General features: G+C 42.2%; 1 protein-coding gene across 1 annotated transcript in view; it reads left to right on the top strand.

Moving 5' to 3' along the window:
- Positions 1-18,593, top strand: part of LOC147889373 (transducin family protein / WD-40 repeat family protein) — a 112,709-nt gene extending 94,116 nt beyond the window's left edge. The window contains exons 14-18 of the mRNA XM_087391571.1: positions 1,879-2,173; positions 2,477-2,777; positions 16,725-16,956; positions 17,053-17,267; positions 17,526-18,593. Of these exons, the coding sequence (XP_087247697.1) occupies positions 1,879-2,173; positions 2,477-2,777; positions 16,725-16,956; positions 17,053-17,267; positions 17,526-17,675 (1,193 nt within the window). The 3' untranslated portion in view covers positions 17,676-18,593. The remainder of the gene's footprint in view (positions 1-1,878; positions 2,174-2,476; positions 2,778-16,724; positions 16,957-17,052; positions 17,268-17,525) is intronic.
- Positions 18,594-18,927: the final 334 nt, after the last annotated feature.

Genomic DNA, 18,927 nt, shown 5'->3' with positions numbered 1-18,927 from the left:
CAAGAGGACTTCCATGGCTAGGGGAAGAGGCTCAGCTTCAAAAAATGCCATGGGCTTGGGTGGGCTACTTAGCTGCTTGGGTAATCCCATTGTGTAAAGTTGCTTGGAATGCACTATATTCAATGGTTTGCTAGTCATAGTATTCAGATAGATCGACTCCATACTTCTCATTGTAGTTTGGATAGCTTGCTCTCTCATATCCCACGAGATGAGATCAACCGTACTATAGGACTTGATCTACTCTAGCTCTATACACCACAAACTTAGGGGGGGAAACTATGAGTTCCCCACCAAGGTCCAATTCTTTTATAATCACATCTTGAGAGTATCCAAGGATGGAGTGATTATAAAACTTGAGTACGTGGAGGACAGACGAGGTTCACATTCATTAGGGATTGCCATTGGGCAGCTATGGGTCTCATCCCACCAGTTGAGGATTGAGACAACAGCTTTGTAGGCTATGCACATTGGAGAAGGTGAAGATAGAGGAGCACTTTCCATGTACATGCCCAATCTACTATGAGATTCATGGAAGATATCTTTGGAGGAACACGGGTTTGGACCACTTCCTTGATTGGTCTACTTTCATGATCGGGCTTGTATAGGTCTCTACTTTATTGAGATGTGGTGACACAAAGAGACTCTATCGAGACAGAGTAGCTAGTAGGAGGTGATAATGACATGGGAGACTAGGCTAGATCAGACATAGCGGCATGTCATAGACTTGTACACGTTCGAGTCGGCACTAGGACATAGTGGAGTGGAGGAAGAGGAGCCATTTGATATGAGGGCAGAGCGGAATCGTGGAAAGAGGCGATGAGGAGCTATGGAGCAAGAGCCATAGAGACACACACAGGGCAAAGAGAGACCAAAGCATGCACAATGGAGGTCTGACTCATCTAGGCTCTACTCAGAGGGGACTGTCAGAGTCTGGGTATCACTCTTGAGATGGCCCACTAGATACAGAGATCATGGATGCCACACCTCCCACCACAACGAGGGGCGACCCAGTAGAGGCAGATGCGAGATATCCTCATATCCCATCAGAGACTACCACGGCACCAAAATCATTGTTGATTTGATCACATCTCCTACTCTCTCTCAACATTTTTGAGTTTTGAGGTCTAGCTAGTTCTTTTGAGTTTCTTAGTGAGAGCCTAGCGAGCCCTGTGTCAGCCCATGGTGGCTTATGTGAGATACTATTTTGGTTGTACTTTGTCTCAGAGGCCTGCGAGGCCTTCCGACCTCTCTCTCTCTCTCTCTATATATATATATATATATATATATATATATATATATATATATATATATATATGTATGTATGTATGTATGTATGTATGTATGTATGTATGTATGTATGTATGTATGCACACATATGTATGGATGTGTATACTGTGGATGTGGTATGTTTGTTTGTGTGTATGTATATATGCATGTGTAAATAAAATACATATTACATAAGGCATTAGTTAAAGAATTGAAAAGGTCTGTTTACAATAGCTGTGGTTGTAATAGGTTTGCAAGGACTTTTTTACAGTATATGTGCTCTGGGCTACTAGGCTTGACCACCTAGTTTCACTTTAAATCTTTGCAATGCAGTTGTGAAGACTGCATATGTTTGTTGTGTTCATCATATTAAGCCTCAGGACAGGCTCAATCCAATGTCTACATACATATGTATGTATCTGCATAGGAATATTTGTACACACATGCGCATGCACGCACATAGGAATCTATTATAAAAGCGAACTGTTCTTTAAGACACACTAAGCTGAGAATTCGTTTTGTTAGTGTTTCTACTCCTGAATTTGGGAGAGGCGAGGTGTGATTTTGTTCTCTAATCAGAAATTTACTTTCTAATGAACTGTTTTATCACAGGACTTCTTGCAACTGCTTCAGATGACATGGTAGTCCGTGTCTATGACATTGTAGCAGCAAGGATGGTCCGCCATTTTGAAGGACATAATGACCGCATAACAGATCTGTGCTTCAGTGAAGATGGAAAATGGATTTTGTCTGCTTCCATGGATGGAACGGTGCGCGTTTGGGATGTGATTTCTGCCAAGCAATTGGATGCAATGCATGTAAAAGATGCTGTGACGTCTCTTTCCTTATCACCAAGCATGGATATGTTAGCAACCACTCATGTTGGGCATAATGGCATTTACTTATGGTGTGTACCTGAACTAAATATTGTTTTCTGTTTTACAGCTTCAAAGAAGGGATCTCTTTGCAGCTGAATATGTGTGTTTGCACTTTATGTCCTTTTGCAACTCACAAGTAGCGTACATATTTTCTGGCATTGGTGCACATAAATGCTTAATTTGTCTCATGTATCGTTTGCTTTCAGCTGTCATTTAAGTGAGTTAAAGTCCTGGAGAGTGGGCTAGTCATCTCGTTGATTTTTTAATTTTGAATTGTTATTATGAAGAAGTTGGAAATATGTAATGAAATTTTGGACCCCTGTTGGGTGCAGGGCCAATAGACAAATTTATGGTGGAGTGTTTTTTGAGTCTCAAATAATTGGAAGTGGGAAAGATGTGGTGGAAGTGTCGCTACCAACAGTGTCTCCAGCAGAGAAGACAGACTTTGAAGATGGTGATGCTCCAAATCTTATAAGCATGGAATTAGTAAACGGAGAGAACGAACAATCAACATTGGTGCTGCATGAGGAGCAACTTCATAGTAAGAACAGTCAGATAATGCCCCATCTGGTGACACTATCGTTGCTTCCAAAAGTTCAATGGCAAAGCCTTGTCAACCTTGATATTATAAAGGTATCTCTCTCTCTCTCTCTATATATATATATATATATATTCTTGTCATAGGCATCAGCCTTGGGTAGGGAAGCCCATTTTAGTGGTCTTTTAGTGAAAACTCTGAATGCTTTATATTACAAGATAGCTAACCAGGAAAAAAACTAGCAAGCTGAAATATTACATCAAGCGAAAATGTCCATATAGGACAAATATAGATCCTGATCTATGCAGTGAATTTGCAAACAATCTAAGAGCGATTGCTGCAAAGAACGACGGAAAAAAACAAAGTTGAGAAAACTGGATCACCAAAGACTGTGGTTTCTAGCTTTCCAGCGAGTCCAGAGTGCCCAGTAACGAACCCAAGGAAAGAACAAATCAAATTCCAGCCATAGTCTCTACATGCCCAGAAGGCAGGGGTCTATATGGGACTACTCCTAAGGTCAGGTGCCTAGAGTCTCTTGAAGGGGGAGGCGGTTTTTGTCTCTCTCTTTTTTTCATACTTTCTATATCATTCAGTATATGATATACACCACAAAATGCACTAACATGTGGGTTTTATCTATGTAGATATATAGAATAGTGCTTAAAAATGTGTTTTCCAAGGTTTTGGCCAGGCACAAAATCGATCCTCCCCCTCCCACAAAAACCAAACTACACACCAAAAAAAAAAAGAAAAAAAGAAAAAAAGAAGGCCGTACGTACGGATGGCCATCCATACGCGTATGGATGCAACTATGGTGATAACATAACTTTATATAAAGAACACTATTATATGTGACAGCTTCAAAGGACGAATGGACAAGTATAAAGGAAGAAGAGTCCAATCTTGAAGCCTGTCTTGAAGTTCTAGAGGTGGTACCGGGTGAAAGGGCTGAAGCATTCGAGAAATGACTTGCCATACCGGACGATAGTGCAATCCCAAACCATATTTTGCAGTAGCCAAAGGAAAAGATAAAAGAGTGCCATCATCCTTACGAACATCAACAACATTGGAAATCCCTTTTGTATTAAGAAAATAAGAGCGCTGGGGCTCCTGCAGAGCCAAAGGAGGAGAAAAAACCCGCGACCAATGGATGCTCTCAGCTCACAAAGAGTTACCCTGTAAAGAGTCTCTTCCATTCCATTCCAAGTGTGAAAGAATATGCTTTCAATCTAGAAACATCTGAGAAACCATAGGGCAACCTTTGATGTTGCCTTCAATGCAGCCCAAAAGAAAATCCCACTGCGTGGGATGCCAAAAACCAAAGCAGGAGTGGTGATGTGAACAAGTAAGGAGTGCATCATAGCATAGGGCAACCTTTGATGTTGCCTTCAATGCAGCCGAAAAGAAAATCCCACTGCGTGGGTTGCCAAAAATCAAAGCAGGAGTGGTGATGTGAACAAGTAAGGAGCGCATCATAGCAGCCCAAGGCTGATCATCTTGAAGAAACTGAAGCATCATTTTGCCTTTGTGAGCTAAAATGTGCACATGAATATTAAGAATATTCAACCCTCCATGCAATTTGGGTGAGCATAATCTCTGTACTAGAAGTATTCACAAGCTTCTTGCCATGCTTTGAGCGCCAGAAAATTTCCATAATGGTGGACATAAAGGAAGACAGATCCCCTTTAGTGAAAAAAATCAATGGCAGATAAAACTGAATATAAGCCACCAAGATAGACTGAACAATGCGAAGACGGCATGAAAAATCAATGGCAGATAAAACTGAATATAAGCCACCAAGATAGACTGAACAATGCGAAGACGGACATGCAACGGCCAAGAAGCCAACTTCCAATATTTGAATTTTTTCTTCAATTTAGCAAGAACCCAATTGATTTGTTGACAACGAGTAATGCTCCAACTCAGAGGATATCCAAGATGACGAATCAACTGAGTGGGTGGAACAATTTCCCCTGGCCAGAGTAGTCTTTGCCAATCCTTAGAATGCAATGGAAGCAGATGGGATTTCTGAAAATTAATGTGAAGGCTAGCAGCCAGTCCATACAAGGAGAGAGCATGCATAAGCGAAGAAAGATCCCTTGGAGTGTTTTTGGGCATGAAAAATGGATCATCTGCATAGGCCTGAGCAACCAATGGGCGACTAGCAGGAATTTCCAGCCCATGTAACATATCTGTCGCCACCAAATGATCAATATATCGAAGGATTGGATGCGTGGCTATAGCATATAAAATAGCACAGCCTTGCCGGACTGAACATCGAAGTGTCCAATGCTCTGATGAATCTCAGACAAAATGCATGCAGCTTTGCTATCCTAATAAAGCCAGAAGACAACATGCTGCAATTTCTGACCAAATCCCAAAGCTTGCATAGTTTGAGCTATAAAATCCCATTGAATGGTGTCAAATGCCTTTGCAATATCCACCTGTAGAATGAGCACATCCTGGTTAGTGTACTTGGCATACTCAATCCCAACATAAGCATTTGCAATATTATCAGTAATACGCCGCCTTGGAATAAAACCATACTGAGTTGGATGCAGGCCATCATGTAGGTATTCCCTAATCCAATCAACCACTATTTTGGTAATGATCTTGTTTATTACCGGCATCAAAGTAATAGGCCTCCAATCAGCCAATGATTCACAAATGGGTCTCTTGGGAAGAAGTTTGACCAACCCTTTCTTCCAAGAATTTGGCATATATTGATTTTGCCAAGCAGTATTAATTATTTTTAGCAAATGCATTTTCAGCAGATCCCAAAAGGCCAAGAAAAATTCTACCGTTAAGCCACCCCAGCCAAGAGATTTCCATCTACCACATGATTTAATAGCATCACTTAACTCTCTTTTAGTGAAAGGGGCTTCCAAATCCAAGGCCTATGCCGGTGAGACAATTGGAGAGACATGCTATAATAATGTTTCCCCTGCTGAAATGACCTCTTGCAAAGGTAAATCTGTTCCCAAACTGAGAGGAAAAATGTCAAACACAAGCTGTGCCCTAGAAGAAGTCCAAACACCATTCGATAACAAAGCCCTGCAAATATTTTGTGAAGACCTTCTGTAATGCAGCCCTTTAAAAAATGCTTTAGAGGAGCAGCCTTTATCCAAAAAGCTCTCTGTTGTGCATGTGTCTTCAATTTGGCAATTTTCCTATGTCATTACATTGCTAATAATATCGTGCCGGACATAAAATCTGATTTTCTTGAGAAGAAAGATTCCTGAAGGGACTCAGTTCTGTCAAAGACTGACATTGCGATTTTGCTTGAGCAACATTGTCCCGCAAGGTCTTCACGTAGCTTCTACCATAACTACGAATGACTGCCTGCATTCGTGTAACAAAAGCTTCCCAAGCAAAATCAATGCCAATGGTAGCGTGTTGAGATAGTGGCTGAACCGCATCTTTAACCAGAGCCTTACATGCTTCATGCTCCAAATAGCTATTGTTGACAATACGCAATCTTCTGTGCACAAGCCTGTCATCAGGTATTTCATGGAGACCAATCCTCAACCACAAAGGGGCATGATCAGAATGTGTGAAAGTGTAATCTACCCATAAAGTGACAGTGAGAAAATCATAGTGCTGAGGATCAACTCTATACCATCGATCCAACCAAGTCCGATAAGTTAACTGAGCATTGTGTTCAAATGTGTAACCAGGCATCATAGGTTGTGATTCTTTCCACAGATCAATAAGAGGAAGCTGAGCAATAAAGTAGACCAATGCTAAAGCTCAGAAGCTAACATGTGAGTGTGACCTGAAGTATTGTCACCTGGTTGAGGAGCATTGTTAAAATCTCCACGAATGAAGGCATGTTGTTTCCAGGGATAACTTTGCATATCAGCTCAAATCAAACCTCTGCTGCGAAAGTAGATCGATGCAAATTCAAAAACTTCCCCCTGTATAAGACATTGGATGATCATCCATCTACCTTGACTATCATTTAAAGCAACCACTGGCTGTAACTTATGTTTCACCATGAAAACCACCTCTGAAAAAGAATGTTCTTCTGCATAAAAAATATCATAACTAGAAAAATGTCCTTGTTGACCAGCATACATATGCTGACTATGCCCTTGCAATGCAACTATATCAGGTTGCAATTGATGCAGATATCCCCAAACAAGCTTCTATTTCCTGGGATCACATAGACCCTATACATTGAGAGTAAGACACTTTATATATGACAGCATATTTGCAAAGTATTTACATGTAAGAACCAAAAAGATTAAGTTTGCATTTCAATCTCAAGATCCGGCCCCCGACCCTGAGATGAAACTAATGTCTGTGGAGAAGATAAAAGAGCAACCACTTCCTCCTCAGGAAAGAGAGTTCGACTTACTATCACTGCAGCCCAAGTAATTCCAATCCCTGAATTTTCTTGTGGTGTATTCCCACTCGATGACAAACCATTCCAAGTACGTGAAGGAAGAGGTCTTCGTTCTATCACTGTTTTTCCAAGCTTCTTGCAATGTTTTCTCCTTTACTTTGGATTGAGATGTCGAAGGCATGAAAGGAGAAGCATTGCCATTGGAGGCAATGGGAGCTTTACCCTTATCTTGGGTTGCACTGACAGGCCTATTGGACTTATTTTCAGCCATTGATGAACCCCCCGTATCCTTTTGCTGCATTTGAGCTGGCATAGCATCCGGAGGCATTTTGTGTAAAACCAAAGGGCATTGAGAGGCCATGTGTCCAAACTTTTTACATTCAAAGAAGAGACCTGCAAATAACCCCCATTTGAGCTTATAAAATGCACTTCCCATTGCCACATGATTCACTGTAATAGAATAGGAGTCAAGGGTGGGATTATCAGTATCCTAGAGAATGCAAAATCTATTTGAGTTTCCATTTGGCCTAGGTGGGCAAACCAACGATGGCGAATCAGTGCTTGATAATCTCGGGTGGGTGACCATGGCAAAACATGAACCATCTGCTGCCCATAAAAAAGCGGAGAATGTTCAAGAAGCATCTGTTTATGCTGCTCATCAACCATAATGACCTCAAAAAATCCCCTAGCTGTATAATGCACTTTGCGAACAAAATAACCTCCCAGTGTTCTGGTTAACCAATTCCTGACATTTGCTGCAACCGGCATACGACCTGGGAGAAAGATGATGACAGCATGCTTCTTATATTCCGCAGGGGATCAACAATATCATCAACCTCCACCATAATCCCAACTGTGGGTGTAGAATCTTTCCGAATCCTTGTGGGTATCTTCAAAACCCTCATGCATAACATCAAAAACCAGCTGTGCCTCATAAGAAGCATGCACAGGGTCATCTTGACCCGAATCCTACTTTTGTTTCTTGTGAGAATAAATCTTCATTGAAGCCATGATGATGAGATGAAATAAGTACACGGGAAAGAGAAGAAGATGACGGGCTTATGAATAATGAAGGCAAAATAAAGCATAAACTAAAGGACAGATAGAGGAGCTGTACGACGTTAGAAGAAAGCAAGGAAGATCTAAGTGAACAAAGAAAGGCAAACAACAGACGACCAAAGGAAGGACAGGGTAGCAAATAGAACAAACGACCAACAGCCAACGCCGAAAGAGGAGATGTGACAGACGACCAACAACAACAAATGTGTCAACAAGTACCGCACATGCCCTACGGAAAGTACAGAATTGTACGGAATAGTTCCGTACAAGTACAGAAGAAGGAAGACATGTGTTGAGATATCATAGTCAAAGAGTGTGTTAGTGTGTAGTACTAGGTGATCTAGTACTAGTTTATGTGTGTGAGTCTTGTTTGAGTGCCACGTGTCATCATGGGACTTATCCCATATGCACTAGGTGCTAGAGTGTGAGTGTGTACACTTGTCTTGTCTTACTAGATGGATGAATGAAAGCCTTCATGGTTTCTATATTTGTGTACCACTTGTTCTCTCACTAGCCTCTCTCTCTCTCTCTCTCTCTCCCCCCTTTCACCATGTTTCTAACATGGTATCAGAGCCACCTTCCATAGCTGCCACGTCACCCTTTCCCTAACCCTATTTCATCGGCCCTTTGAAGTTTGCACCCCTACCTGCCACCTAGAGTCTCCATCAGCTCGGAAGCTTCGCCATCAGCTGCAAACATCAGCCTGGAAGCCTCGCCATAAGCAGCCGTACAGACGTACGATTAGTCGTACAATCGTACAAACTAACATACGATTGATTGTACGCTCCGTCGTACAACTGTACGATCTGTACCAGTTGTCAATGCTCCTGTCCGATTGTTCGTACAGTGCCATACCAGTCCTGCGCTACCACCTCGTTTCTGTTGTGCCACCGTACAGATCTGTTGTCATTAATTCGCCGTACATCTGTACTGTACCCTGCACGGACGAAATATTGCTGCACCACCGTACGGATCTGCCGTACGATTGTATGACCAGCCCTCTGATTTGCCCGTCGTACAACTTGCCCATATAGTTCGTGTTTTGGAGGTGCTGAGTTCGCCTCTTCTCTAGTCCATGACTTGCTCCATGCAGATTTCGGATCTCGCCCCGAAACCCTAAAAGTCAAAATTTGCAATATCTTCTCAGATCTTCCAAAATTTTTAGGGCTTTTATGATTTGAGGGCTCCTGAGTCTTACAAGAACACTCTCCTGCAAGAAAATTTGAAAAGCCCAAATTTTTCCAAACCCTAATTTTTTTGCTAAACCCTAATTTTCAAAATTAGGGCATTTCTGTTGTTTGCATCCCCTGAGCTGTATTGAAGTCTCCTGCATGTAGACATTTGGGGATTTCTCAAAATTCATGTAATTTCATTACTATCTTGTACATTCATTTGGGCATTTTGTCTCCTTCGGGCATAATTGCTCAAATTTGAAGATCTTCTTTGCATTCGGTACCTCTTCGATCAACACATTGAGAGTCATGACATGATCTCCCCTGGTAGCTGCTCCTATGGACTTCATTGACACATCATTCGAGGGCATCCTCACTTGGTTCTTCACCGATATACCTCTTCGCATCAGGATGTGCACACTCGTGCGGTAGCCAGCCTTGAGTTGTCCCTCTAAAATGAATGTTTGAATAGTCAATAAGAGGTCCTCTGCCCTGGGTTGTCCCTAAAAAATGATTGTATTGTGTTTTACTTTGGTTGATGGTATTGAACACCCAGTTCAGAGTAAGTGGGGATGATGAGTAAGTGACTGAGAAGTCACTATCACACGGGAGGTGTTGAATAGTTGGACTTGCTCTTTGCAGTATTGTGGTGGAGGGGGGATCGGTCTGCTCTTGTGTGTTGGGTCTTACACCTCTTTGCTCTGAAGGGGGGTGTTAGAAGAGATATCACAGTCAAAGAGTGTGTTAGTGTGTAGTACTAGGTGATCTAGTACTAGTTTATGTGTGTGAGTCTTGTGTGAGTGCCACGTGTCATCATGGGACTGATCCCATATGCACTAGGTGCGAGAGTGTGAGTGAGTAGCTTACATAAGGCTTGTACTTCACTTGTCTTGTCATACTAGATGGATGAATGAAAGCCTTCATGGTTTCTACATTTGTGTACCACTTCTTCTCTCCCTAGTCTCTCTCTCTCTCTCTCTCTCTCTCTCTCTCTCTCTCTCTCCCCCCCCCCCCTTTCACCATGTTTCTAATAACCCGCAGATGGCGTCAATGAATGCAGAGCCGGAGCGGGCGCAAAAACTTGAAATGGGCAGAGCAGGGCAGTCGCTAGCTAATATGAGACCTAGAGAGGGCTTCCAAAGGCGCCAAAAATCCTAGGATGACATGCTACTGCAGACAGACCATAGCTGAGTGCTTCTCCTCGTCCTCACGCTCCACGCTCACACACACACACACACACTCTCTCTCTCTCTCTCTCTCTCTCACACACACACACATTTTTGTGGAATCTTTGAGTCATTATATTACAAAGAAACTATCCCAGAAAGGGAGAGCTATAATACATCAAGAGAAAATCTCACTATAGGACAAATATACATCATGATCAAAGACATGAGATTGCAAGCAATTTAAAAGCGATTGCTGCAAAGAGTGTCTGAAGAAAGAGAAAGTGGAAAAAACAGGATCACCAAAGACCCTATGATTACAATCCTTCCAGAGAGTCCATAGTGCCCAGTACCGAACCCAAACAAAAAAAGAAATCAAACTCCTGTCTGGTTTGATGTACACTAAAAAGCTAGAAGAACTTGCCAAAAGCAATCTGAGGAAACCAAGCTCTCAAAATCTGCCCAAAGTCCAAGAAAGCACGAGAGGAAGGACAAAGCCAAAAGAGATGAGGCACAGTCTCTCTCGGAGCCAGACATCTGTGACAAATAGAGGAAGCAATATGTCGTCGTGCCAAGGGCATGAGAAAGAACACCCAACAAAGCTGTCCACAAGAAAACCTGCTGACTGAGAGGAATCTTAGAATGCCAAACCTATCTCAAACGTTTCCGCCAACATTTCACAGGACGATAAAGATGCCAAAGCTGATTTGCCTTTTGCGAGATAAATGGCGGAGGAAGTAGAACTTTATAAAGAGAAGAGACAGTAATATGTGCAAATTGCAGAGGACGGTATGACAAACCCACAAAAGAAAGTGTCTAATCTTGAAGACGATCCTATAGATGCAATGGAGGAACCGGCTGAAAAGGCTGGAGAATCAAAGTAATCTTATGCCAAAGTGGACGATTATGCATTCCAAGGTCAAATTTGGTAGCGGCCAAAGGAAAAGTAAGGAGAATTCCAGCATCATCAACAACATCGTGAACCGAACGAATCCCCTTGAGACTCAGAAAATACGAACGTTGAGGCTCTTGCAAAGCCAAAGGAAGGGCGAACACTCTAGACCAATGTATACTTTCAGCTCTGAAAGAGTTGCCTTGCAAGGAATCACTGCCATGCCAATCCAAGTGGGAAAGGATATGTTTCCAATCCATCAACAAATGGGAAACCAAAGGACAGCCGGGCATTTTGCCTGTCACAGAACCAAAAAGAAACTCCCACTAGGAAAGCTACCAATGACCAAAAGCTGGAGATTCAACATGCAAGAGTAAATGACGAATCATGGCAGCCCATGGTTGAGAACCTTGCAAAAACTGCAGCATGAGTTTTCCCTTATGGGCAAGAATGTGCAGATGGATATTAAGACCTCCATGCATCTTTGGAGAACAAAGCTGCTGTACCGGAAGCAAACGTAAGCTTTTTTTACCATGGCGAGAACACTAGAAGATTTTCAGCACCTCAGACATAAAAGAGGCAAGATCAGCCTTGCTGAACATAATAAGAGGCAAGTAGAATTGAATATACGCCATTAGAATAGATTGCACAATTCGAAGACGAACATGCAGAGGTCAAGTTGCCAATTTTCAGTACTCCAGCTTTTTCTTGAGAGCTGCGAGAATCTAATCAGATTGTTGACGAGGAGAAAGTGTCCAACTCAAAGGATAGCCAAGATGACGAACCAATTGAGTTGGTGGGATGATTTCTCCATGCCATAAAAGAGAGTGCCATTCCTTGGAATGCAAAGGCAACAATTTTGATTTTTGAAAATTTACATGAATCCCAATAGCTAAACCATATAAAGAAAGAGCTTGTATCAGCTGAGAAAGATCCTGCTTTGTATTGCGGGGAGTGAAAAAAGAATCATCTACATAAGCTTGAGCAAGCAATGGTTTACTGTCATGAATTTCCAAACCATGTAGCTTATCCATAGCTACGAGATGATCCATATACTGAAGCATGGGGTGCGTGGCTATAGCATACAGGAGCGCACTAAGTGGACAGCCTTGACACACGGAGCAACGAAGATTCCATGCTTCAGAGATATCCCCAGAAAGAATACAAGCAGCTTGATTGTCACTATAAAGCCAGTATATGATATGCTGCAATTTCTGTCCAAATCCCAAAGCATGAATTGTCTGAGAGATGAAGTCCCATTGAACAGTATCAAAAGCCTTGGCAATATCAACTTGCAGTAAAAGAACATCTTGCTCTGTATATTTGGCATACTTAATTCCAACATAAGCATTTGCGATATTATCAGTGATATGCCTGCGAGGAACAAAACCATATTGTGCAGGGTGTAAACCATCATGCAAGTATCCTTTAATACGATCAACCACCATTTTGGTGATGATTTTATAAATGACTGGCATAAGAGTAATGGGTCTCCAATCAGCCAATGATTCACAAATCTGCTTTTTAGGAAGAAGCTTTATTAGCCCTTTTTTCCAAGAAATTGGCATATGTTGCTGTTCCCAAGCATGGTTGATCATACGCAGCAAAATGGGCTTGAGAAGATCCCAGTATGCAAGAAAAAATTCCACTGTAAGGCCATCCCATCCCGGAGATTTCCATTTACCACATGTTCGGACAGCAGTGGTCAATTCTGTTTTGGTGAAGGGGCATTCAAGCTCAAGAGCTTGTGCATGAGAAACAATAGGGAAAACATGCTGCAGTAATTGAGTCCGGGCTGCCAATACTGTCGGAGAAAGGATCAGCCTATCCAAACTGCTTGGAAAAATGATGAACACAAGCTGCAGCAAGTTGAGCTCGAGAGTAAGTCCAATGTCCATTAAAAAGCAGAGTACGGCAAATATTGGTAGCTCGTCGCTTATGATGTAAGCTTTTTAAAAAACCCTTCAATGAGCAACCTTTATCCAAGAAAGCTCGCTAACGAACTCCTGTCTCCCATTTGGCAATTTTTCTATGTTCATTACTTTGCAAACAATGTCTAGCTTGGCATAAAGATGTGCTTTCTTCAAGAGACAGAGACCGAAAATGATTGAGTTTCGTCAAAGACTGACAGGTAGATTTTACCCAAGCAACCATATCCCTTAATGTTTTGAGATAATTTTTGCCATAATCCCGAATAACTGATTGCATACGAGCAACAAATGCATCCCAGGCATAATCAATATCAATAAAACTCTGAGGTGAAAGAGGGTGACATGCATCATACACCATGGCCTTAAAATGAACATGATCCAAATAACTATTGTTAACCATGAGGAGCCTTTTGTTTGGAAGCCGATCATCCGGCATGTCATGCAGAGAAATCCTCAAACATAGAGGTGCATGATCAGAATGCACAAAAGCATAATCAACTGACAAGGTAGTAGTAAAAGTGCTGAGGATCAACTCTGTACCACCTGTCCAGTCTAGCTTTATATGTAGATTGCGCATTGTGTTGGAAAGTAAACCTAAGATGCTGTCCAAAGATCAACAAAATTGAACTCAAGCAACAATTTAGACCAGCTCTACCTCTCAGAGGCCAACATATGTGTATGGCCAGATGTATTATCCCTTAGTTGAGGAGCATTGTTGAAGTCACCACAAAGAAAAGCATACTGCCTCCATGGATACCTTTGCATATCTTCCCAAATGGAAAAATTCCCAAAAGCTCTCGCCATAAAAAAGCCTATTGCCGAAGTGGAACCTTGTATGCCCAAAGTTGTTGCAGTCTTTTCCTCCACCAGTTAGTTGGCCGATGCATTTGCCAAAGAGAATTACCCCTTTCTGAAACCCAGGGTTGAGGCTAAAGGATTGTGTATAATGCAGGCACAGTAATCTGAGATAGCCTCAAAGGACGAGAGGAGGACCAACACACAGAGAGAGAGAGAGAGAGAGAGAGAGAGAGAGAGAGGAGGGGGGTGTAGGGGAGGAGGGGTGTTTGTAGAGAGATAGATTTGTATATATACACTCACTTACACACACACCCCCCGATGACCAACATAGGTCTTGATGAAGAGGAACCTAAGAGTGATTTGGGACACAAAGGATTCGGAAACAAGTGGTCCTAGATCACCATGATAATAGAGCCCACAAAGGAGCTACTAGGTCCAAGCTAATCAATGTGCAAGAGGACTAGGAGGAAAGAGTATGCCCTTGGTGTCATCATCCTCCTTGTTCTCGCAAGCAAGAGCATAGGCCACAATCATATGAAGCTGCATGTAGTGTCACATCAATAGATGTAGTCGTAAGTTCCACAGATCTCTTGCACCTCGCACAAATGGAAGTTGGTCTCTGTTAATATCTTCGGAAGAGATTGGACCCCTTCTCATACATTTTATGGCAATGACAGTGAGACTCTTTTTGTGTTGAGGAGCAAAGAGTGGGTGTTATTCGATCGAGCAGTTCAGACAATTTTGAGCACAACATGAGTCCATCAGAGTAGTCACTCGAGCTACCATCTTTATCGAAGCTCTCGTTGACTTGGACCAACAAGCTATGTGTGGTGGGACCAATTGCAACTCGAAAGGGGAGGAAGAAGTGCAAACTGGAGAACAAGTGAGGAAAAAGGCAAGGAAGAGAGAGCTTCATCTGAGGCCAGTAAAACTCCAAAGAGTACTCTTCAGTGATGGCAGCTACTACAACACCGGTAGTAGCTTTTGCAACTTGGCGTCGTCCTTGGTGGATAACTCCAGCATCTCTTCCCAACTTCTGTCCCAATCATGTCCTTCAGTCCTCATTTCTCATCCCTCACCTTTCCCCCACATTTGCCTTCTTGCTTGGAGGATACCGCTGATGTTTGTTATAGTCAATTTGGCCAACAAGGGTCTTGCTTCTAAAAGTCCCCATAATCCATCCAATGAGCCCCTTTGCTGGGCTCTCGTTTTGGCCCTCTTCCAGGCTACCTAGCCCTCTAGCTGGGCCCTCCATGCAGCCTTACCCACATCGCGATTCGCTGAGCAAATCCTACTGCCCATGTGACATTCCATACAGACACTAGATCTCACCTGTCTCTCAGATCTGCCAATGTGGCACCTATGCTCATGCCAGGTGGCAGCTCCATCATAGCCTATCCTCTTGGAGGTGTCCTACTCCCATTTCCTCCTCATTTGGGGCTCAGAAGCTGGTATTCCAACAATAAACTTTCACAGTAGATTAAAATGTAGTGTGTTTGGTGTGCATCAGTGCAGAATACCAGTTTATGGGGGGTATCACAGGAAATTCATATGAAAATTTGGGTCACTGTTAATTTCTTGGCTTGGCCTGGAAAAGAAGTGCACTCAAATCTTGAGGCCTCAAGGACTCAAAGGCCAGATTTTATGAAGAAGTAGACATTTGAAAGTCAAATGGGTCAGTGGCAAAACCATTTCACAAATAAAAATAAAGAAGAAGGCATTCCATCATACAATTTTCAGAAGGCACTTGGCTAAGGAGTGAAGAGGAGGGAAAATTGTAGAATATATTCTAGAAGTGTAGAACACGTGTCCCAAATGACAAAGAAAGGATGTGCTAAACTGCTATGATGGTCTGTATGTAGGACATGCAGGTTCTCTTCTGAATGGCTTTTTCTAGCTGAGGATGAGTCATGCTATCCCCAATAGCAACTGGGCGAAAGACAGAGAAGGTACAAAGAGATATGAATTAAAGCTTAAAACATATCAATGAAAGCACACAAAAGTGCTCAAGGTCAGGCTAGGAGTCATGTGCATCTACTCAGGAGAGAACTTAAGTTTGAAGGTGAGAAATTTATTTGAAGATACCAAAGTCTTTTGACACATTAGAGATTGCTGGTGAATGTTGAAATTGTTAGAATAGTATAAGGCAATGCCTAGTCCCATATTAAGAGGTCTAGAGGGCTATGGCTAGTTAGACGGTCAGGACATATCCCCATGATGGGCTATGCATAACAGTCCACATGGGGTCCACGTGGGTTTGATTTTGTAAGGCCACAAGGGACTGGAATGGTCTGGCACCAGCAAGTCTTAGTGGGCCCACAAAGGGCCTGTTTGTGGGCCAGCAATGACGGCTTGCTGGTCAGATGCCTTTTCTCCTCCCCGTCCTAAGGGCGCTTACGGCTCCTCACTTATCCCATATTCAACTTGATTTTGAGAGTATATTGGGTTAATATGTAGAGGAACTTTGTACTCTTAATAGAATTTTTACAGGGTCATACCTCTGTGTTAAATAGATTTCTGCATGTGCACCTCTGTGCTTACTGTGGCAGTATTTCTTGAAATTTTGTTTGGAAGAATAGCAGTGGGGCCCAAGAATCTGATTATTAATGCTTCAATGTAATCTCAGTCCTGCTGATAACGTCAGGTGTGACACCTTACAATGCAATGATTTTACAGATGCGAAATAAACCAACAGAACCTCCTAAAAGGCCGGAGAAAGCTCCCTTTTTCTTGCCTAGTTTTCCTTCCGTCTCTGGTGAGCTCACTTTTGTAGCTCCAAGCAGCACGGGAATTTCAGATACATTTGAGGGCAGTCAGACATCAAAGCGTGGTGCTGTGAAAAAAGCTGGCAAAGGCCATGGATCGGCTTTCCTAAAATTGCTGTACTCCTGTTCAGAGTTAGATAATTGTATGTATAAATCCAGTTTTTTCCATGTCTCTTAATATTTACTGTATGTTGGTTAAGGTGCCTTTGGGGTAAACTATTTCTCTTGTTTTACTGCAGTTGGACCTCTTATTTCTTTCCTCAAGGATTTATCACCTTCTGAGATAGATTTGGAGTTTTGCATGCTGAAGATGGTTGATGACAGCAGTGCCTTGGATGAGCTTAGAGGCAAGCAATTGCGGGAGATAGAAATGTTGTTGGATTTCCTAATCAATGAGATAGCCACGAACAAAGATTTTGAATTTCTACAGGCGTTGACACGACTATTTTTGAAGGTGAGCATAAGCAGGTCAATGTGTTAAGTCCATTCTCTCAATTTTCATGCCCTTGCAAATTTCTACTAAAGCTTCTCAATGGTTGTTTGTGAAATAATTTTCATAGAGACTGTCTAAAGATTGTGGAAATATATAAGGAGGGAAAGGTAGCTGAATCTCTGGAATCTGGATTCTGGATTCTGGATGCATTCCGTAATGGCTGAAATCTAGGGGAGCATATCTTCAGCTACTGAATAGGCCTTAAATTTTCACCTGCAGATACATGGAGAAACCATTTTGCAGCAGCCTTTATTACAGGAAAAAGCAAAAATACTGTTGGATTTGCAGTCAGCCACTTGGCAGAGACTCGATAACATGTTTCAGAATGTGAGGTGTATGCTGAGTTTTGTAAGCAATGCATTGTATTAGACTAATATCTAAGGAGATGACTGCCTATTATCAATTTTCCTGCAATACACGGGGGTTTGACAGATGGGTGACTGCCTGGGACTGCCTGGGAGGATTCTGGGACAAAAGCATTTGATACCTGAATGCCCATGTGAGTTACGAGCAGAGATTGTTGCTGGTTACAATATTACAGGAAGGTCTAGGCTGACTTTGAGGCCAGACTGTGTTTTGATGGATTGACAGTTCGTGAAAAGTTGACCTGTGGAAAGACATTTGGAGGCTGATCATTTTTCAAAGCCAGATAAAGCAATGGGATATATCCATGAGGCATGAGAAATGTGAAAATGCCTCCGAATTGTGAGTCATGCTGTCTCCATCCACATTAGAAGGCAAAGATCACAATCCAACAGGCTCTACAGCCAACATCATGGCTAATAGGGGAATGCATTTGCCCACTTGAACATTTCCAGTTTCGAGTCGCTAATTGTGGAATTGCAATGCCCTTCAAAGCTGTAAGCTTGAAACTGCTTTCACATCATGTGAGAACACAAATTATTTTGCTGAAGGTATACTGGTTGACATTGAGATTTGCGGCAACCATATCCCCCTGCGTACCGATAAGGTCAGTTTGGAGTAATTCTAAAACTGGGATATGACTTTTCTGTGAGCAAACACCAATCATAATGCATTTTTGCGACAGTTTTGTGATACAGTGAGCAGTCTATCAAGATGAGATCAATGTTGGTACTCGTGCCATAATGCCAGTTTGGAGGATTATACAGCTTCAATACCTGTGACATATATCTAAATAATGATATAGTTGAACAAGAAGCTATACACCATGATTGCTTAACTGGAAATCTACATTATTCTTTAGATTTTGCAAATAATTTGTCTACTATTATTAATAGGTTAGTACTCAGGCTAAAGCATGTGGGTGGTAAGACGGGCACAAAGTCTATGTGGATACTGGCACGGATCTACATTCATTTATAATCCTTTCTATATTTGCTCTCCTAAAGGATAATCTCTCTCTCTCTCTCTCTCAATGTTCAAAAGGCCTTTAATCCGCAAATAAGGACCAGCACACACATGAGCTACAGGTGGAGATGGGTAGGCAAGCGAGACCAGGATCCCAAGAGAGGAAATAATCTACAAAATCTGTCACAGGGGAGGGCGAGAAATGTGCATGCGTAACCTGAAAAACCTGCTGGAACAACCAGCTCAAAAGCTTGGAAGCTACGTAAATAAAGAATGGAGCACCGCAGTAAAG

Source organism: Dipteris shenzhenensis, chromosome 20 (assembly GCF_047967505.1).
Source record: "Dipteris shenzhenensis isolate YYH24624 ecotype China chromosome 20, Dip_SZ_1.0, whole genome shotgun sequence".
In the NCBI taxonomy this organism is placed as follows: Eukaryota; Viridiplantae; Streptophyta; class Polypodiopsida; order Gleicheniales; family Dipteridaceae; genus Dipteris; species Dipteris shenzhenensis.
Note: the sequence above shows the minus strand (reverse complement) of the source record. Positions and strands in the feature narration are given on the sequence as shown.